Genomic DNA, 19,528 nt, shown 5'->3' with positions numbered 1-19,528 from the left:
CCCCTTGAATTGCCTGCAGGGGACTACATGTATGTCAGAACTGGTTTGGCGGGTCTATGTGTAGGCACTTTGTTTGCTTTTCATGGTAATACTCATGATGTCATAGTTTTGTGGTATGGGAAACGGAGAAGTTGTGCATTTGAATTTTTTTTTTCTACCAGGACAGACAGACAGACAGACATGAGTGACAGGTATCAGTTGGTGTCTTGGTCAAAGGTGGCATTGTTCAGCATTGCTGAACACCCCATGTTGCTGTTTCTCAATGTGGAAACGTGTCAGGACAACTTTCAGTGACAGCTGACTTTAATTGTTCGTTATCCACTTTCATGCTTCATAGACGCTGACAGCATCCTTGTGTTGTGTCAATACCTGTAACATCAGTTGTTGAATACAGCCAGAAAAGGCATGCGAAATAAAACCACACAGGTAAACTGTTGTAATTGAAGATTTTATTTTTTGACTGGACAGTATAGCTTTATTTAAAGTCTGCTTCCCACATATGCAACTATCAAAAAAATATGAAACTGTCTCTCCCTCCAAACGTCATAAAGTCACATTTATGCCATAGGATGCCATTTGATTGATGGCAGCTGATTCTCATGTGTTGATTTTTTTGTTATAGGTTCCTATTACAGGCATTGGCACACTTTAGTAAACATCCAGTTTTTAAAAAATATTCTAATAGGTGACCTCACAAATCAGCAAAGCCAGAAAATCTTTGTCCTGTCAGACATTTCATCCTCCTTTATCTGCTTTTGTTGTTGCTTACCAAACTGAGCACTTTGGCATGATTACAATTGAAACTGGCAGATTATTGCTAAATCCACAGAACTATGAGGCATCTTTTCTTACTGAGCTGCAGCTACTTCAGACCTTAAGGTGGTGTGTTAATATGTATTCATGCATTCATTTTCATACGCTCCAGTTCAGAGTTGTGGGGGCTGGAGCCTATTCCAGGTGTCACAGGGTGAACGTTTGGGAACGTTTGGGAACGTCCTGGACAGGTTGCCAGTCTGTCACAGGGTTATAATGTGTTAATGTAAGGCCCCATAATTCTCAACAAGAAGCTGGTTTAGAAAATAAGTCTGAGCTTTTAAAGCCACTTATGAACTCATTGCATTGAGCCATTGCTTTAAAGCAATCAACACCTGATCGGTTAGAGTATCCCTAAATGGAAGAGGTGATACTGTCTAAGGCTGCTGACTGGCTAATGTCACCTCTTTTTCCGATGCGTGTGTGTGGGGGATAGGGCTGCCACGATTAGTCGACTAGTCACAATTACGTCGACTATCAAAATCGTCGACGACTGATTTAATAGTCGACGTGTCGTTTGAAGCTTTGTAAGATCCCAAAAGACGCAGGAATAAGTAGCAGGATTTAAGAGTGTAATAACGGACTGAAACAGAAGATGGCAGCACTGCATGTACAAGGATGCCAGCTGCCGTTAAACCCCGAAGAAGAAGAAGCTGTGTCCCAGAATTCATAGCGCAGCCCAGCGCAGTTTACAACAATGGCGGCAGCTAGTTAGTTTTAATATTACTCTCATTATTCTTTCTGGGTCACAAAATAAACGTTTAGGCAAGAATGTAGCTGTGTAAACCTCAAATATCTGCTCAGTTTATCAAGACACCACATATTTTCAAAAGAGCTCTGACGTTTTCGGAGACGTCTGTTACCCACTAGCTCGATAGCGAGCCCGGGGCAAGGCTCACTAATTTATTAAACTTCACCGAAACAATCTGCAAATTTCATTTAAATTTAATAAACTATCATCTTGTCTTTATTTTTAGTTAGCACATACCTTAAACACTTAAAGCTGTAAGCTAATGATAGTTATATAAGAGCAGATGCATGCTGGTGCAATAAGCTGTACGTTTTACGTCCAATGGATGATGATCTGACTAGTCGACTATCAAAATAATCGTTTGTGGCAGCACTAGTGGGGGATAGGATGGGTTATCCAATTAAATCACATGTGATTTAATTCTGTTATATTTCAGTAAACAATGATAAAGGCTCTCCTCTTTCTCATGGCTTTAACTGAGAACTAACTAATTCCTGCATTGATTTAAAGTCTTTGAGTGTCTTCCTCTTCTAATTTCTATGAGTAAATGAATGCCAGTATTTATTAATGTTAATTTTAAAGTGTGACAATAAGAACAGCACTAGAGTTTAATAAATCTCATCACAATCAGCTGATTTTCAAAGCAGGTTCCCCTCCTCTCTTGATTCCACATGACTGGTTTCCTCAGTAACCAAGGAACTGTTGACGTCTTTAGCATCATGGGGCTTTCAAAGCACACACACAGTTACACACACAGAGATCACAAGACGACCTACTGAGTCCTGACTAATTCCACCAGAGGTTTCCTAAGGTCAGCTTTCTCTGCATGTTTGCTTGCTCAAGTATCGCAGAGGTAAACATGCAGTTTTCTCTATATTGACTGGTCAGCTGGTCAGTTAATCAATAACAAGTGGATCAATAGAGGGGGAAAGGTTAAATGAGCCACAGTGCATGCAGAAATTGAAAGGCCTTTGAGTCTAAACTGATCAACTATGTAAACTCATGATACATAGGGTTTTTTTTCTTCTCCTGATGGCCACAATCACAGTAGGTTTGGAGGAAAAGAAAACACTGGCGGCTAGTCTTGGTGGAACAACTCAGGAGCATAAAAAAAATGACAGGAATTAATTCACACATACACACTTACAGGCTTTTCTGAAAGGGCCACATTATGAGCAGTGAGGAGGAGAGTGAAGCTGGAAAATCTGGGTTTAGGAGAAGGACAAACAGCCCTTGCACTGTTTCTCTGGCGTCGTCATTGGAAAATGGAGGAAAATTATCAGTGACTGGAGTTTTGTTTTTCCTTTTTTTTCCACTTAAGACTGATTGTAGTCATGTAATTCTTATTTACTTACATATATCTTGTTTTGGTGAATTATATTTCAATATTTTTAGAACTCTGTGTCTATGTCTGTGGTAAAAAATCCTAAATAATAATCCTAAATTAGACAAAAATAAGATCAAAACAGTTTGATGCCAATGCTTTGAGTATTAATTTGTCTGATGTGGTTTCCTGTCAAAATTTTGGAGTGTGTCCTTTAAGTATGGCTGGGCAGTTGATCAAATATTCTTTTCAGTTATTATTTATGGCTTCTGATAGTTTAAAGAAAGTCAGTCCCAGAGACTGGTCAGTGATCCCTTGGTGATCACAGGTTACTAAGGAAAAATTGGTATTCCCCAGCTAGTTGGCGAGTAATTGCTAAAAGTGACATAAGTTGCAAATAGGTATAAAGTACTGTACCCCTCCTCCTCCTCGTGATTGTTTAGATCTCTAATAGATTGCCACAGTCGGCCACAATGCCAGTTTGTTTCCAGTTTGTGTTTTTCATGGTTTCATTATCACTCAGCAAGCAGTTGGTGAGTGTTTGCAGACGTCAGTGTGTTCCATGTAGGCTACAGGGAACCTTAGCAATCTGCTAGTGACAAAGGAGTTTTTAAAAATAAATTTTTATTGCAGAACCCTGTTTGTGACTGATTTCACCTAGCAACAGCAAGGAGTGTCTAGCAACTACTTGCTAACTAGTCAGGCAGTAAACATTTTTTCCTCAGCAACCTATAGTTTTCAGGGGTTGCTGATGGGCTCTAAGCTTGTGTGATTGAAGCCTAAAATAAACAACCTCTATATACGATTCCTGCTTCGTCTATGGGCATGTGAAGTTTAACTACTGGTGTTTCGCCAAAAGGATGTGGAAATCGGTGTTGGAGGTCATTAAGGATCTTCTGTAAAGTGGAAGTTACAGAACCACATTTAGGGTGGTGTTTTCAAACAATAGTGGCAGTATTAACGTTATTATGTCAGCTGATGTAATACACATTCCAGCTAATGGCTTCACACAAATCTGCTGGCACACAGATGGCAGCAATATGCCGTCTGTGTGTTGGCTTTCTGTGCCAGAAAATTCAGCAAAGAACATCACAAGTTGAGCAGGATTTAATTTAAGAAAGAAATGCTCTTGGCAAAAATATTAGAAATGGACCGCAAATGGCATATATCAGGCCTCACAAAGACACAGCGTTGTATGATACCCATGGTCAAGCATGATTTACTGGTAACCAAATACGTCTGTCCTTTTGGTGTATTTAAAAAAGACTTCAAATTCATAAATGCAATTTCTAAACTGCTTCAGAGCTTTAAATCTGCATTATGTCAAATTCAGAACACAACAAAATGTGAGAATCAAAAACAAACTCACTCCCACACTGATCTTGTCAGGTTACATTTTTCTCTGAAGTCATCTCCACGCCACACGGAGCTCTGTTAGACATGTCTGAACACTATCACAAGAACCGCCCACACTGTTCAATACCTGGTTGCACACTTTTGTTTCACTAGCCCTGTGGGTATTCTTGTTGATATATTGCATTTGACCTTTACACTAAAATGATCCATGAGAGCTGATTGCCTAATCCCAACCTTTTCACAGCCTTTTCACACCATGTGTGATTCATGTCTTATTAAATAAATGTTCACACCATGTGTTAGGGTTAAAGGTCTTTGATTGTTGTCTTATATGGAGGCAAAATAATGGGAGGGTGTCATAACTGTAATTTCTAGGAAATGATGGAAGCACTGGGTTATTTGGAAAACAAAATGAAAGCTATCTACATTGTTGCTTTAAACTTTGGAGACCTGAAACTGCCAAATGGAAATGTAAAAAGAAAACAAAATAAATAAATAAAAATGGTAAATATGGGAACGTCTGAACGATGCTGTGAGGAACGTTACCTTAAAGTGATCCATATCTAAATGACAGAATGTTACCACTTTAACATCTGGCTCAAGCTGTCCTTTTTTTTTTTATTTATTTATTTTTTTTTTTACCTCTGCTACAGTTGTACATTTAGGGCTGTCAACAATAACAAAAATATATAAATCAAATTTTATAAATTAATATTTCAAAAGAAATGAATATTCACTTGACAAATATTTAACTGTTAATAGTACCAATAAGTGCACTGTATATGCATCATGGTAGTACAGTAGTTAGCACGGTCACCTCACCAACGCGTCTCCTGGTTTGAACCCCAGGTGAGGCATTTCTTTGGAGTTGGCATGTTTTCCCTGTAGCTATGTGGGCTCCCCACAAGTACTATGGCTTCTTCCCACTGCCCAAAGACATGCATGCTAGGGTGGTGGTTAATTGATCAAAGCTCTGTATACAAGTATGTATAGTTGAAGAGAGAATGATTAAACTCTTCTTTGGAAATACTTTGGATGTTGAACACAGGATGGCAAAAATGTAGAACTTGAACTGCACTGACTGAACAGATTGAAAAATCTTTATCAATTAGCTCATGATAGAAGCGTCATTGACCGCAGCTGTTTTGATGGAAAGGTAATTATTTTTCTTTATGTGAATGTACTTAACTATGACCTATTTCATTCTGTGCAGGTACCGGTATGTATGACATGTTTAAAACATGTTCAAGACATTCAAACCTGTGTGAAGTTTTTGAATGATCTGGTTTATACAGCAAGGGTTATTTGAGCTTAACTTGAACCATGACACGAAACTAAATTTGTCTAAAAAAGCCCAGAAAATCTTAGAACTGAGGGACCAGCCCAGACGGTGTTCATTTTCTGTCTACTGTAAGCTCATTAGCCATCGTTATGTCTTAGAATTTTAAATAGAGATTTAAAATGTATTTAAAGACTTAAAAAAAATATTTTTTTAGGCCTGTTGGAACATCTGCTGTAGCTGTATTAAGATAATGATGATATGACTGTAACATTTAAGATTTAATTGATACCTGAGCTGAGAACTTGAAGTGCAATAGGCAAATAAACACACCTCGCCTCACCCATGAAATGAACCTAAACTTCATACCTGAGAGTACATGTTTATGAATGTTACACATGCTGTCCACCATGTTGCTGCACGTGTTGGGCTCATAATTATTTTGTTTAGTTACAGCAGAGAGGAGGTTGAAAGGAAGTAAAGGGGATAACAGAAGTCTGGAGGAGGGCACTGAGGATGGATAAGAGAGAAAGAAAGAGGATCTATAGAGGCAGATGAAATGATGGACGATTGAGTGAGTGTTAATGTGATAGTCAGTTCAGTTTTACTCTTAAATTGCTCTGTGAGTGGATGAGCAGACACACCTGATCTGCCAGTGTAATTGTCCTTTTGTTTTAAACGTGTCAGTTATGAGTCAGCTTTGCAGCCTATGTGAGCCTTCCTGCTTCCTCCCTGTGCAGGTCTCTGATTTAGATATTCAAACGACACAAAATGAGTCAGTGTGAGCTCACACAGCTCGGTCTCTTTGCTGAAAATCTGCTGTATCACTTTCATCACACTAGAGCTGAGTAAAGTGGATGTCACTAATTGTTCGATTCAGTGTCAGAGTAGGAGAGCTGAAATCACAGAACATACCCACACAGTCACAAATCATCAAAAGACCTTTGCTAGAGGCCTGAAAAACATTGAAAGCACGTCCACATTTGTTTTAAAAGAGAAAGGACAATCTTGCTTCTCAACACCATTGCAAACTCCTCTCTTTTATAGGTAGAATTAATGGTTCCATAGTAGTGTCTGTTTTGTTTTTGAATATGCAGCCGATACAGACCTGCTTGAGGCCTGCTTTATATTTAAAAAATTGCAGTCGGGTAATATTAGTCAGTGTAAATAGAATGGGTGTGCCAAAAATGCCAGTTAAATGTCTTATCAAATGAAAACAAAGGACCTTGAGACAACAGCTACGTACTTTCACTTGCATCATAATTAACCTAATTTTAGCCTTTGCCATTTATATCTTTTAGACTTCTTATCAACTGTTTAGCACTTCTAATCAGCTGCTGCAAATAGCTTGGAAAGGCACTTTTCAGTTCTTCAAATGAATTTATATCCAGTTTTCATTGAGTACTCCAGGTTCCAGACATACATGTTAGGTCCGGTTTATTGATGAATCCTGTTGGTCAGAATGTAAATTGTTGTATGCCTGACTCTGGGTCATATAGTATATTGCCGACTCATCCAGGGTATACCCAGCCTCTTGTTCTTTGAGAAATAAGATAGACCCAGGGATCTTAAGTTAATCGAATAAACAGTTAAGAAAGTAGGTGGATGGAAAAGGATGATTAACCGACCACTGCCTTTGTTTGTTTTTTTTGTTTTTTTTTTTGTTTTTTTTTTAAAATTTGAATGAACTAACAGGATTGCTTTGTCAAAAGTTGTCATTTTTGTTGTACAAAAACACAAACAAAACATAACAAAAGGAAAACGGGTTGTGGAAGTAACGGTTCTGTTTGTTTGTCTCAGACGCTAAAACATTAACAGTTTAACAGGAAGTGTTGTGTCCACAGACACACTGAGTCACACAAAGAAACCTTTATGATGAGCAGAGGACGACAGAGGGCTCACTGTTGAAATGAAGAGGCATTTCTGTCCCCACTCTAGTTCTTCTGCCTCAACATTTATGTGACCTCCGAAATGTGGAACAAATCTGAATAAAGGTCCCATACACCCACCAGCCACTTTATGCCCAACTGCTCTTTATAGCAAATACCTAATCGGCTAGTCACGTGGCAGAATCTCACTGCTTTAAAGAATGTAGACATGGGCAAGACTACTGCTGGAGATAATGTGTAGCATTGGGAAAGGTAGTTGAAACAGCATGAGTGTCTTTTTCAGAAACTGCTCATCCACAAGGAATTGAATGCATACTCACCTTTAGGCTTCACATATCTGACATGTATATCTATCTATAGATATCTACCTATCTCTCCATAATACAGTTACAGAAAGTCTTAAGAAACAATACAGACTGTAAAAAAACTGGGCATGTATGATAGATATCAATAGGCTCAACACAGTGCAACCTGGATGAACCTTAGATATTCCTTTTAATAATACAAGCATATGCATATAAGCATCTCTGTATACATTTTTGCTGTATCATTTAGATGACAGCGTCACAATTTGGTGTAAACAGTAAATAATGGTACCTGTCATGATTGCATTAACATCTCATGCTGCTGTGGTTTTTAGCCTCATGGTGGCAGCTGAGCAAGATTTAGTCATCATAGCCTTTCACAGTGTTGTTGCTGACCATGTCTGTCCCTATATGACCACAGTGAACTCATCTCTTAATGGCAGCTTTGAACAGGATACCACAACACTCATATCATCTCAAGCTGGTTTCTTAAACACTCATGTAATTTCTGTACTAAGAAACACTTGGTACAGAAACTGGTCCTGTTACACTGACTTGATGTGTTACGTTCACGCGTTTTCTATGGTGTTATTAAAATGTTCTGAAGTGGTCCTAAGGTTACGTAAGCTTCTTCATTGTCTAGTCATTCTGTCATCCCTGCTGAAATACACAAATAGCTGCCAGAGTTGGACAAGAGATGCCATCAAACTGCACTAATGGCAGTGCTATCCATCTTTCATACTGCGTCCTGGGTGGCCTAAAAGCAAAATGTGTAACCACAGAGAGATGGACACACACTGAGAACTTTATTTCCTACTTACTTTACAAAGGAAAGGAAAGGAAGCTATATCAGCAGGAGAGCTTTGTTTGTTGTTTGTTTTTTAACCTTGAATGAATAGGCCTACTGTAATTAGTGACCATTAGGCTACTGAATTAATTTCAGCTGATCAGCTAAAATGTTATTAAATCATAAAACTTGCCTGAATTGTGTGGGTTTTTCTCCTCACTTTTTTTTCTTTTTTGGGCCTGTAGTTCTAACTCTTTTAGTCTGGTTTTTGTGTGTAAATTGGCTCACCGTGGCGTCCCCACAGACCTCACCATTTTACTGACGAAAACAATCCCGGTGGGAAAAAAAAGTCTCTCCAAACTAGGGATGTCTCAACACCAGAAATTTTGTAGTCCGTATCAATTCCACTAGAATTACATGATCCTCAATCATGACACTCAACTTGATACCAAAACAAAGTGATCATCCCACATACAAAACTCCTTTATTAAAAGCTTGTTTTAAAACATAGACGCAGTGGCAGATCTTTAATTACATTTTGTTGGAGAGGCTTTAATGGAAATATTAGGATAGTTGTCTTGAAGATTGCTAATATTATAGTTGCATTACATTATCATAAGCATTTAATACTAGGCATTGCAAACATTTAGCCTTTGGAGCAGAGTTGATTTCACAGCGGCAGTGCCAGCTGTCTCAAACAAAATGATAACATGTTTTTCAGGAAAACATATATATTGGATGTCGGTCTTTTAGGTGCTTTGCTAAATTGTAAGTATTTCCTCCCTTGATCCAAAATACACGATAAAATCATTTGCATATTTCCTTTTGCAAATCAGTTTCACCCCTTTGGTCATTCCCCCTCAAATGCAAATTACTTCCCTAGCCAGCTCAACCTTCCTTATCAATTTTATCAGTGTGTCGCAGCAGAGCTGTCGTGGCAGCTGCACCAATCACCATTTTCTACGTGTACTTTTTACTGTTCTTGTGGGGTATCTTTTTATTTTTCGTCAAGTAAAGTTGGACGACAACACTTGTAGCTGTACGCTGCCTGTTTCATTTCTAGAAGAACTGTCACCTCAGTACATCTGGTACTATGGTAACAAAGAAAAACGAGTACCACTGCCTTTTCAGTATTTTGGCATCTATTGGTATTTATTCTGGTATTTATCCCTACTGCAAACATAGTGTTACATCAAGCCTAAATATACAATCAAACTAACAGATGCAAACACTTCTCTCTATTTCTGGTTTGGAGATTGTAATGGATGTGTTCAAATATGATGTCTTGATTCATAACATGAAAAAATCACAGCTCTGGGCTTTCACCCACTCAGATCATTGTTCTTTAAAGTGGGAGCAAAATGGGGAATACCTTTTATAAATGATATAAAGATGGAGAAAGAGACTGAGAGAGCTAACCTCCTGATGTGCACACAAGCTCATTATCAAATGTGTATTAGTCAGTGTGTTTAAATGTGTCCTGGCTGTGTTTGCATTTGTCATGCTTTTGTGGGCATTTCAGCATGAAGCTAACATTGTAACATCATATAAACCCAAACTGGTTATTAAAGGAGGTGGTGTCTTTCTTACATAATTTTTTAACAAAATGAGACACACACCTATTATTTCAACACACATTACACCACTCGTCACAAGATTTTAATCCGATTGATTTCCAAATAGCCTTTAATGAAGCAACAACCTCACACAAACTGCTACAATGTTCAAGAGCTTCAGTTCAGCTCCTGTTTTTGTGTTTTACAGATCATGCAGGCTACGAGCAACAACTCATTTACTCATCTCAGAATTTTTTTCTACTACAGTTTTACTCTATTCACCATTTTTATTTTATTTAGCATTTGTATGTTTCAAGCTCTTTACTAGACTTTTTAAACTTCATTTAGCTTTTTTATGACATGTTCGATTTTGTTGATAATTTTCATTGATTAGTTTTTGTCTGTTGTCATGACTGCAACTTAGTGAGCAAATTCAGCTCTACTGGCGAAACATAAATACACTTAATACCGCTTGTCAAAGTCCTTCTATGTCTTCACTACGTATGTTAATATAAATCTGGACAATCAGACATAAATTGCTGCTGCAAGGGTTGCCAGACACTCAAAATCATGATGTGGAAATTCTGTTTAGTTCCATGTAGAGATATCGTTTAGATCAGCCGAGCTCAGAAACCTTTAGATTTTTGGAGCCCTTACGTTGTTTTGAAGTATAGAAAGTTTAAGGTGGTGTGTTATACAAAAAGCTGACAGATATCCTGTCATCTGCTCATAATGATCTAGGTTATGATCTAGATTTCCTTCACTGGTTTTTCAGCAGCAGCAGCAAAAAGCTTTAAAAAAATAAATAAATAAGAGTCGCCACATTGATGATAGTCATCTGGGTAAAATCGCAGTGATAAGAGCTCCTTTTAAACTGACAGAGGTGTTGACTCTGTCTTATGTCTGGCCTTTCAGCAGCTCCTTTGATGTCTTTCACAAATATACAGTCAGCAAATACCAACAAAATCCAACCAAATCTCTCTAATAATGTGGATTACATGTCAATTTATTTAATTCATGCTAAGAGCATGCATAGCAACAGGTGTGCGTATTGATGAACACACAGATTTTTTGCATTACTGGCAAATCCTGGTTTTCCTTAATGATCAGCCTCTGCACAAAAATGTTTGAAGACCACAGAGCTGGACTAGCTAGTTAGCTAAGATGGTTTTTTCCTGACTCGGACAGGAAACTTAAGCGTGGGGGTGGACTCCATCCGTAACAATGATCAGTCCCAGGCAGTAAAGCCACTGACTGTGCTTCTCACACAAAGTAGTATTTCTCAGATTAAAAAAAGAAATTAATAAATGCTTGGGTGAAGATATCTTTACTGTTTTTATTAAAAACTGTAAAAACATGTTGTTCTGTGTTATTTTAATTCATTTTCCGTCAGGTCTGGTTGAAGCTTTTTGTTTTTATGTGGATTAAAAAAAAGGAAAAGAATTCCTTGGTGCAGGAATCATGTCCTGAAAGGAAGATTGCTCTTCTCCTCTTGTGTTTTTTGATCAGCAGTGTTGGACCCTTAAAAAAACAACACTAACACTTGTTAGGAATTATAGATCAATAGAGCCGTGACTGATAACTCCTGTGGTTCTCTGTATCCATTTGTACAGTTAATCTCATAGAAAACAACTATATAAGCTATATACCGTAATGTAATTTATTTACATTTTATTATTAAATTTTGTGAGCACTTTAAAATGAACTCTATTCTGATTTTTTTTTTTCTTTTTAAAAATAAGTTATTTTCTGATTGTTCCAGGTGCCACCAAGGAGATAGGCTCAGCGCTAACCAGGATGTGTATGAGACACCGGAGCATCGAGTCCAAACTTAAGCTGTTTACCACGTAAGACACTAATTCTCACCCTCCACTCACACACAGCTTTGAATATAATCTTTATGTAGGAAGGAGGTAAGGCAGGTGAAGGTTTGAATGATGGTGCGGTGACACCATTTATCAGGCAGTGTGGGAATTGGGTAATTATTTCCAACAGACATATGTTAACACCAACTGTGTGTGTGTGTGTGTGTGTGTGTGAGAATGTGAGAAAGCTGGACTTGTATGCTATCCTGATTTCACCCATTATCACTGTCACTGCAACATTACAGCTGTCCTGTCATTACTGTCTGCTGTCATTAGCAGAGGTGTCAGTCAGTGACGCATATATTGTGTCTCATGCGGATCACGGCACATGCACTCAGAAGCCACATTATTAGGTGTACCTGTGCTGCCTGTCTGGAGTCCCCTACAAGTTTTGTTCTTCCATCTTCTTTCATCTATATAAATGAGAATGTTAAAGAAAACATCTTATTTAAAGGTAGCAGATATCTGCTATAACAGCTGCATTATTAAATTGTAAAGTTGTCTCTTTCCAGCCTGCTGAGGTAATGCTCAGGTTAAATTATTCTGTCCCTTACTGAGTAATAAAGTTGTGGTTTTACAGCCTTATTTAATATTTAACTCAGCAGCTTCATAGTAAAGACACAGCAGCAGCACATAATTTAGCATCAAGTGCACGCAGGCACAGATTCCCAGTTCAGTTATTTGAACCACTCATTTGAAGAAAAAGAAGTCTAGATTAAAGTTACTATTCAGATTGTTTGTTGTAAACTGCTTTTGTAGGGTGTGGCCAGTTTGTTTAAATTATGAAAAACAGTACAATGGAAGCACCTAACACAGATACCAAAACACATTTGGGCTCTCATTCACTAAATATGGGGCCGTATTGTAAAAACCTTGGTGTCATTTTTGATCACTTCAGTCACAAAAAGCTTGTCAGCTCAGATGTTTAGTCATGTTTTAGGCAGCTCCGGAGACTCAGTAAGGTCAGCTCAGTTTTATACAAAAAGGAAATCTAGAGATGGTCATGGATGCTTTTATTTCCTCTTTTATTTTGAAAGTTGTCATGTAAGTCTACAATAAAGTACAGCTTATTCCTATCATTCTTATTACCATGCAATTTTAGAATTGATTTTAAGGTTTTAATTGATGACTTGTTGCCAGTCTTACTCAATAAAATGTGTGAACCATGAGTAAATAAAGAGTAAATCAGTAAAGATTGATACAGTTTCATCACAAAGACGTTTGGTGCCGTTTCTCTCCTCCAGATATCCACAGTAACATGAGCGTATAAAAGCATTGAATTCTCACACTGAGTTTGTGAATGCGATAACTCAAGAACAAGATGATATGGGCGCTTCAAATTGATACCATGGGTGCATCTACTAAACATTTTGGATCTCAGTGACTTCTGACCTCGACTGACCTCTGGTTAGAGGTTACGTTTTCTGAAAACCTTATGAATGCGCTAACTCAAGAACAAGATGATGTAGGATTTTAAAATTGATACCATAGGTGTATCTACTAGGAGGCTGAGTAGTAGAACCTACAATTGCTGGTATTTTTAAAATTGATAGAGCACTGGTCAACATGTAATTAAAGTTTTGTTTACTATTCCTTTAGTTACTGTAAACGGATGGACAAGAGTCAATTTATAAGTATCTTGATTCATTCTCAATCATCCAGGAAAGTAAATCTCCAAAAGTTGATTCTGTTCATCTGGACGTAGCGTTTTGTGGAAGAAACGTTTCGTCACTCATCCAAGTGACTTCTTCAGTCTCAGCTGACTGCAGGTTTTCCCAAATCTTATAAAGAGTACATTTGCATAATGACTGAAAACAGCCCACTGAAGGAACAAAGGGCTGGGAGGTCAGTTCCTTAATCATAATTATGCAAATTCTCATGACCATTGATCAACAACCACTGACCAAAACCCACTGATCAAAGACCATGAGTACCATTCACAGGTAGTTGGGGAATGGCTGCAGTCACAGCATTGTAAGATGGCGAAAGATGTACCCTTAGGCCCTTATTGGAACTTCACTAAAGTGCTCTTTTGATTTACAGTGTTAATTATTTTTTAAAAAATGTTTCGGCACAGTGTTTTAGAAAGTGAGTCTATATCTCTTTTTGCCCTCAGGTCCCTCTCAGAAGGTCTCATCACACCTCTTGAGTTGAAAATGGAGGAGTGGAAAAAAGTGGCCAGTCAGCTGGATAAAGACCACGCCAAAGGTATGTCAACAGGCTAGCACGCACTCACAGACACTTAGGCAAAGACAAAAGCTTCCTCACTTTCTGCTTTTTCCTGTGGTTCAGAGTACAAGAAGGCCAGAGCAGACATCAAGAAGAAATCTTCAGACACCATCAAACTGCAGAAGAAGGTGAAGAAAGGTAAGAATCACCACCTTCATTTCACCTCCAGCAGGTTTTCAGCTGCACTCAGACAACAGAAAACAAGAAAAGGACAAAACAGTTTTTTCCCCATGTGTATATACAAGTTGTAAAACATGGAGATATTACAGCTTATTCATAGAAGGCTCCACCTTCTATATATGTAAGCCATCTTCCACAGTGAGCTAATCTCTGTAGTAACAACATGAATGTTTTCGATCCTGCCTTCATTGTGTTAACATGAGTGTTTTCAGCTCTCTGACGGATTATTTCATGGCCATCCTTCTGTCATCTGTGCCCCAAGAAAAACCCAATCTTAAAACATATTTATGTATTAAAAGAACAACTATGCACCACTTTGGTTTTAAGTATATAAAAAAATTAGCTCTTTCAAAGTTTTGACATTTTAACTCAAATACTGTCTCCCCCCGCAAATATCAATAGTAAACAGTCACCCTTGCTTATTTCTTTGTACTAATTTGGAGCATCTGGAGAAATAGTGGTCTCAAAAACTCATCTATCAAATATGATACACTTAACTTTATTGGGTTTAGAAATAATCTGTAGTACTAAAACTGCACTGTTAGTTTTGCACTAGAAATTCTCATTGACCTGGCCTGTATGGCGATGGAACTTGTTGTTCCTTAAATTGTGTTCGGACTTTGGGGTAAATAATGACTTGTTGACATGGGGCTTGTTGTTGCTACCTTGCGACTGTTTGATCTTTTCTCAGGGTGTATCTCCTTCGGGCTTGTTAATCTTGTTTGGTCTTGTTGGTCTTGACTTTAGAATTACGTGGATTTGTTTCCACTTACTTTGTGCTTCTTGGACTGCTTGTGTTTGATTTGGGGCTTGCTGCAATTACCTTACGACAGTAAGGTAATTGCCACTTTTAGCACAGTCAATATGAGATTAAATGTCTTCCCTACCCAAAATGGAGGGGTATAGTCAGCTATTGTGCTTATAGTAATTTTGTAATTGATCATTATTTTAAATCTGCCAATATTTTTTCACTGAATAAATACTGTGAGAGCAGCCTCTGTACAGTGAGGCCTGAGGTCAGACTCCAGGCTTGTCAGTTGGACTTGTGCCAGAAACCAGGCATACTGGCAGGCAGATACCTGTGCCACTCCCTCCCCTGTTATCAAAGTAACACACCCTGCAGTTGCAATGGTTGCAGCTAGCCTTGACATCCCATTACCAAACAAACTGAAAGCTTGCTAGGAAGGACTGCAGAAGGCCTTGTATGCTAGAAAGAAAGAAATTTAAAAAACAAAACAAAAAAGAAATGCCACAAATGCACACGCTTGCATTCATAAACATGCGTGCATACACGAAGATTGAAATGCAACCTCAAGGCCTCTATACAAATATCTTCTCTGTCCTGTGGCTCTACAAAATCCAATGGGCAAATGCAAAGATAGAAAAATAGTTTGAGCACACATCACAAGTGCAGACCCGCCCAGGGTAAACAGTGATGCCTGTGAATTTAACATCCCTGAACACGTTTCTGCTACTCCTATTCCTTTTTGGGCCTTAATTCTGTTTTCTGTCTTTTTTCTGCAACATTCCCTTTATTCTGACTTCTGAGCTCAAAATGACTGACCACATTAGTTTCAGGCAGTCTAAAAGATCAGTAGAAAGTCAGAGCATTTGAAGAAAAGTTTGGGTTAATTACAGCTTGGGTCTATGGTTTCAGCTGTGCTTTCTACTTGTAATGATAACGCTGTGCTGAATATGTAAAGTTACAGATCTCACGTATCCGCCCTGAGCTGGTGCTGTTATGCGGGAAATTTTTATCTAAAGCTAAAAAGCTTTAATCAAGTTGATGCTAAAAATGTAGCTTCTCTGAATGTAGGTCAGTTTGAAAGTGACAAGCATATAGACAAGGCTGGCAGTGTTTCTAATCATCCCATGTTTTACTGTAACACTGAAAGTATTATAAAGTTCTCTTTGAAATAAGCTTGTCCAATGCAGTAATTGTTTATAGAAATGATGGACAAGGCTGCAAAAATTGAAATTGAGGTTTGAATGAACTGTACGCTCTCTATGAGAATTGCAAAGCTGTGAGAGACCATAAGTAAACAAGTAAGCAAAAGCAACTCAAAGACAGAGACTGAACCACAGCTTCACATGTTGTCACCACGTAATCACAGAGCACACACACACGCACATGAGAGCATTTTTTTTTTTTTTCCCTCCCCTGCACAATGCACCAAAACAGTCACCAATCAGGGCTTCACATTATAATTATCCTGCTGTACAGTGCTCTCTGTGTGTGTAGACACCATATAATAAGTAGGGACAGACTGAGAGACTAACTGCTGAGCCATTTGTTGGTACAAGGAGTCTTAAACAGAAATAAAGCCCACCGCGTTTTGTCATTTTATGGATTAGCTGTATTGAAGATGTTGTTTTTTGTTCAATCTTGTTCCCAGTGAAGCTTTGCAGTATTGGATTTTTTCTGCACGATCATAGTCCAGACATTGATATTGTTGTATCATAGTTACACCTACATGAAAGTATGTTGAGCTCCTGTATTTTTAGCAGTTTTCCTCGCTGTGCAATCATCTTTTGCCTCCTCCTCCTCCTCACAGGCTCATTTTTGTAGTCTGTTTTTGCTGATGTATGTTTGAATTAAAGGAAGACCTCATAACGGTAAACATCTGTTCCTTCACTAATCATCTCATCCCATATGATTCTCTGTGTGTGAATGTGTACAGTCTATCATTATGTGGTGCTTAACCACTTTCGGATAGGGAATCTACAACTGGTGTGCGTGTGTGTGTGTGTGTGCGCGCGTGTGGGAGAGAGGCAGATGATGGGAAGAGTATTGGGGAAACATAAATAAGACATAAAGGTGATTTTAAGTGTTTTAGAAAATTGATGTCATGTCTTTTATTGTCAACACTAGTTCATAGCTCGAGTTTTACTTGTTTTCACATTTTAAAAGTTGCAGTACATGTCATCTACTACCTAAAAACATGTTCGGTTGAGTAGAGGTTAAGTTGTAGAAGTTGCAATGATTCACTGCATTACAAGTGTTTTCATCAGTAAACAGCACTTTCAAACTGCTGTTTTTCACGGGCGTTTGTTGGCAGCGCAGAAGATGTCGAGGAAATGTCAGACATTGCCATGAAATTTGAATTTCTGGTAATTTTCCAAGCACAAGAAGGTCACTGCCTCAGCCCCTTAGGCCTAGAGGAGGTTTTTACATGTAAATAGCCATTCTGTGAGCTATACAGATGCAAATCAGGATAGTAGAAGTTACTTCAGTTTCTAAAAGGTAGTCTCATCTTTTATTTCTGTACCATTTATTTTCCATAATGCATTGTAATCAGTGATTGTTAACTAGACTTTAATAGTTAATTTTAGGAAATTGTTATGTTATTGTATTATTGGTTCTACGTTCTGCCCTCTAACGTTTGCCTCTGCCACCTCACCAGCCTTATATTTATACATTTTATACTTGCTTTGTGTTTATGCTTTCTTTAACACGAGAAATATAAACTTAATTTATAACAAAATGTAGATACAGAAGAGGGTACATGGCAAGGAAATGAAGAGAGATTAAACAAATCTTGCGTGGTTGATAAACTTAAACATCCTTGTGTTGCTCTGGTAATAGAGGAGGAGGAAGAGGATGTGAGTGATGGGTTAAAGTCATCATCTCTATGACTCAGCTGTGTTTACTGTATTTAAAAAAAGATGGATAATGGAAAAATGCATTAAGAGGAGAAGTAGAGAGATTTGTAAAGAGAAGACAGTTGAGACAGAAAATGTGACGTGTAAACTCTGGAAATGGAATAAAAATAAAAGATAAAAGGTGGAAAGAATAACTGATGCCATCAGACACTGGGGATGACGACGTTCATAGTGAGGAGCAGGAGGAGGAAGCGGTATTGTTGCTTTGCTCTAAAAGGCAAGAAAGAGTTAAAAAAAAATCCAGAGTGTAAGAGAATCGAGCGAAGCTTCATGGCTGAAGATGTCGAAGAAGTGAAGAGAAGTATTTGATGGTGGAAAATGGTGAGGACAAAGGAAGAATATAATAAAGATGAGAGGTTGATAGAGCTGGAAAGCAGAGTAAGGTAAAAGGACAGCAAGAACAATGAGGTAAAAAGGAGGCAAGTTGATTTAAGAGATTAAGAGCAGGGAGGTTAAAGGACGTTAAATGTCCTCATTTGAATATCCAGACAGTTTTTGCATACAGCTTGTGCTGGTTTCAACCTGCCTTGGAGAGTGCTGCAGAAACCTTTGACATCACCTAAAACTGCCTAACCACCTGTCTCACACCAAAGACATCATCAGCATGTGACGCAGATGGTCTAGACTGTTTAATGAGTAAGCTTTTAAAAGCAGCTGAACATCAGCATCAAAATTAGTCATTGTGCTTCAAAAATATTTTGCAGGCATCATTTGGCATTACTAGCTGTTGAAATTGAACAGTCTTCATAAAACTAAATACTTGCCCTCTATATTTTTTTTATTTTACCTTTGTGTGCAGAGAAAGTCATTTTGGTTATTCCCCGTGCCCTTTTTTTTTTTTTTTTTTTAAAGCATGGATGTTTTTACACTAGTTTTAGTTCTAGTTAGCTATAATAACCTTGCACTAAATAATGAGAGATGGTATTAGAGCTGGGCGATATGAGATTTTTTTCATATCACGATATGTTTTTTTCATTTCAGGCGATAACGATATAATTATATCCATATATTGATACCATCTAGAGCTGGGCGATAGAACGATAACGATATGTATCGCGATATAACTTTTACTCGATAGAGAAATTAAGCTATCGCGATAGACTCGCCGCTCTTGTCCTCTTTAAAAAAAAAAAAAAAAAAAAAAAAGGTCAGCCAATCCAAATTAAGTAGCGCAGAGCCGAACCAATCACAGCCGCAGCGTCACGTCGCGTGACTTGTTACGTACAGCACAAGTGCCAAGCCGCACGTGTGTTTGTTTGGGAAGCAGCCAGCGGTAATGGAGCCAGCGCGTAATGGAGGAAATGAGTGTGCCGACTAGAAAAATCAACCGAGCGTGACCGAAGAGAAAACAGATGATGGTTCCAATGCCGGAGAGATTGTCGAACGGAAGAGCCATAGAAGTTCCGTAGTGTGAAGGTATTTCGGCTATTTCAAGTCTGACAAAAAACAGAGTAGCGTGCACTGTAAATTGTGCCGAAAGCAAGTCTGGAAATACAATAAACTGGTGCATGCGTCACACTGTGCGCCACGT

The 19,528-nt window shown here is 38.2% G+C and overlaps 1 protein-coding gene across 1 annotated transcript in view; it reads left to right on the top strand.

Annotated features, from left to right (window-relative positions):
* The window catches only part of mtss1 (MTSS I-BAR domain containing 1), a 79,812-nt gene that overhangs the window by 35,892 nt on the left and 24,392 nt on the right, over nucleotides 1-19,528 (top strand). The window contains exons 4-6 of the mRNA XM_042225824.1: nucleotides 11,823-11,907; nucleotides 14,042-14,133; nucleotides 14,218-14,292. Coding sequence (XP_042081758.1) covers nucleotides 11,823-11,907; nucleotides 14,042-14,133; nucleotides 14,218-14,292 — 252 coding nt within the window. The remainder of the gene's footprint in view (nucleotides 1-11,822; nucleotides 11,908-14,041; nucleotides 14,134-14,217; nucleotides 14,293-19,528) is intronic.

Source organism: Haplochromis burtoni, unplaced genomic scaffold (assembly GCF_018398535.1).
Source record: "Haplochromis burtoni strain Fernald_Lab_line unplaced genomic scaffold, NCSU_Asbu1 Contig_183, whole genome shotgun sequence".
Lineage (NCBI taxonomy): Eukaryota > Metazoa > Chordata > Actinopteri > Cichliformes > Cichlidae > Haplochromis > Haplochromis burtoni.
Note: the sequence above shows the minus strand (reverse complement) of the source record. Positions and strands in the feature narration are given on the sequence as shown.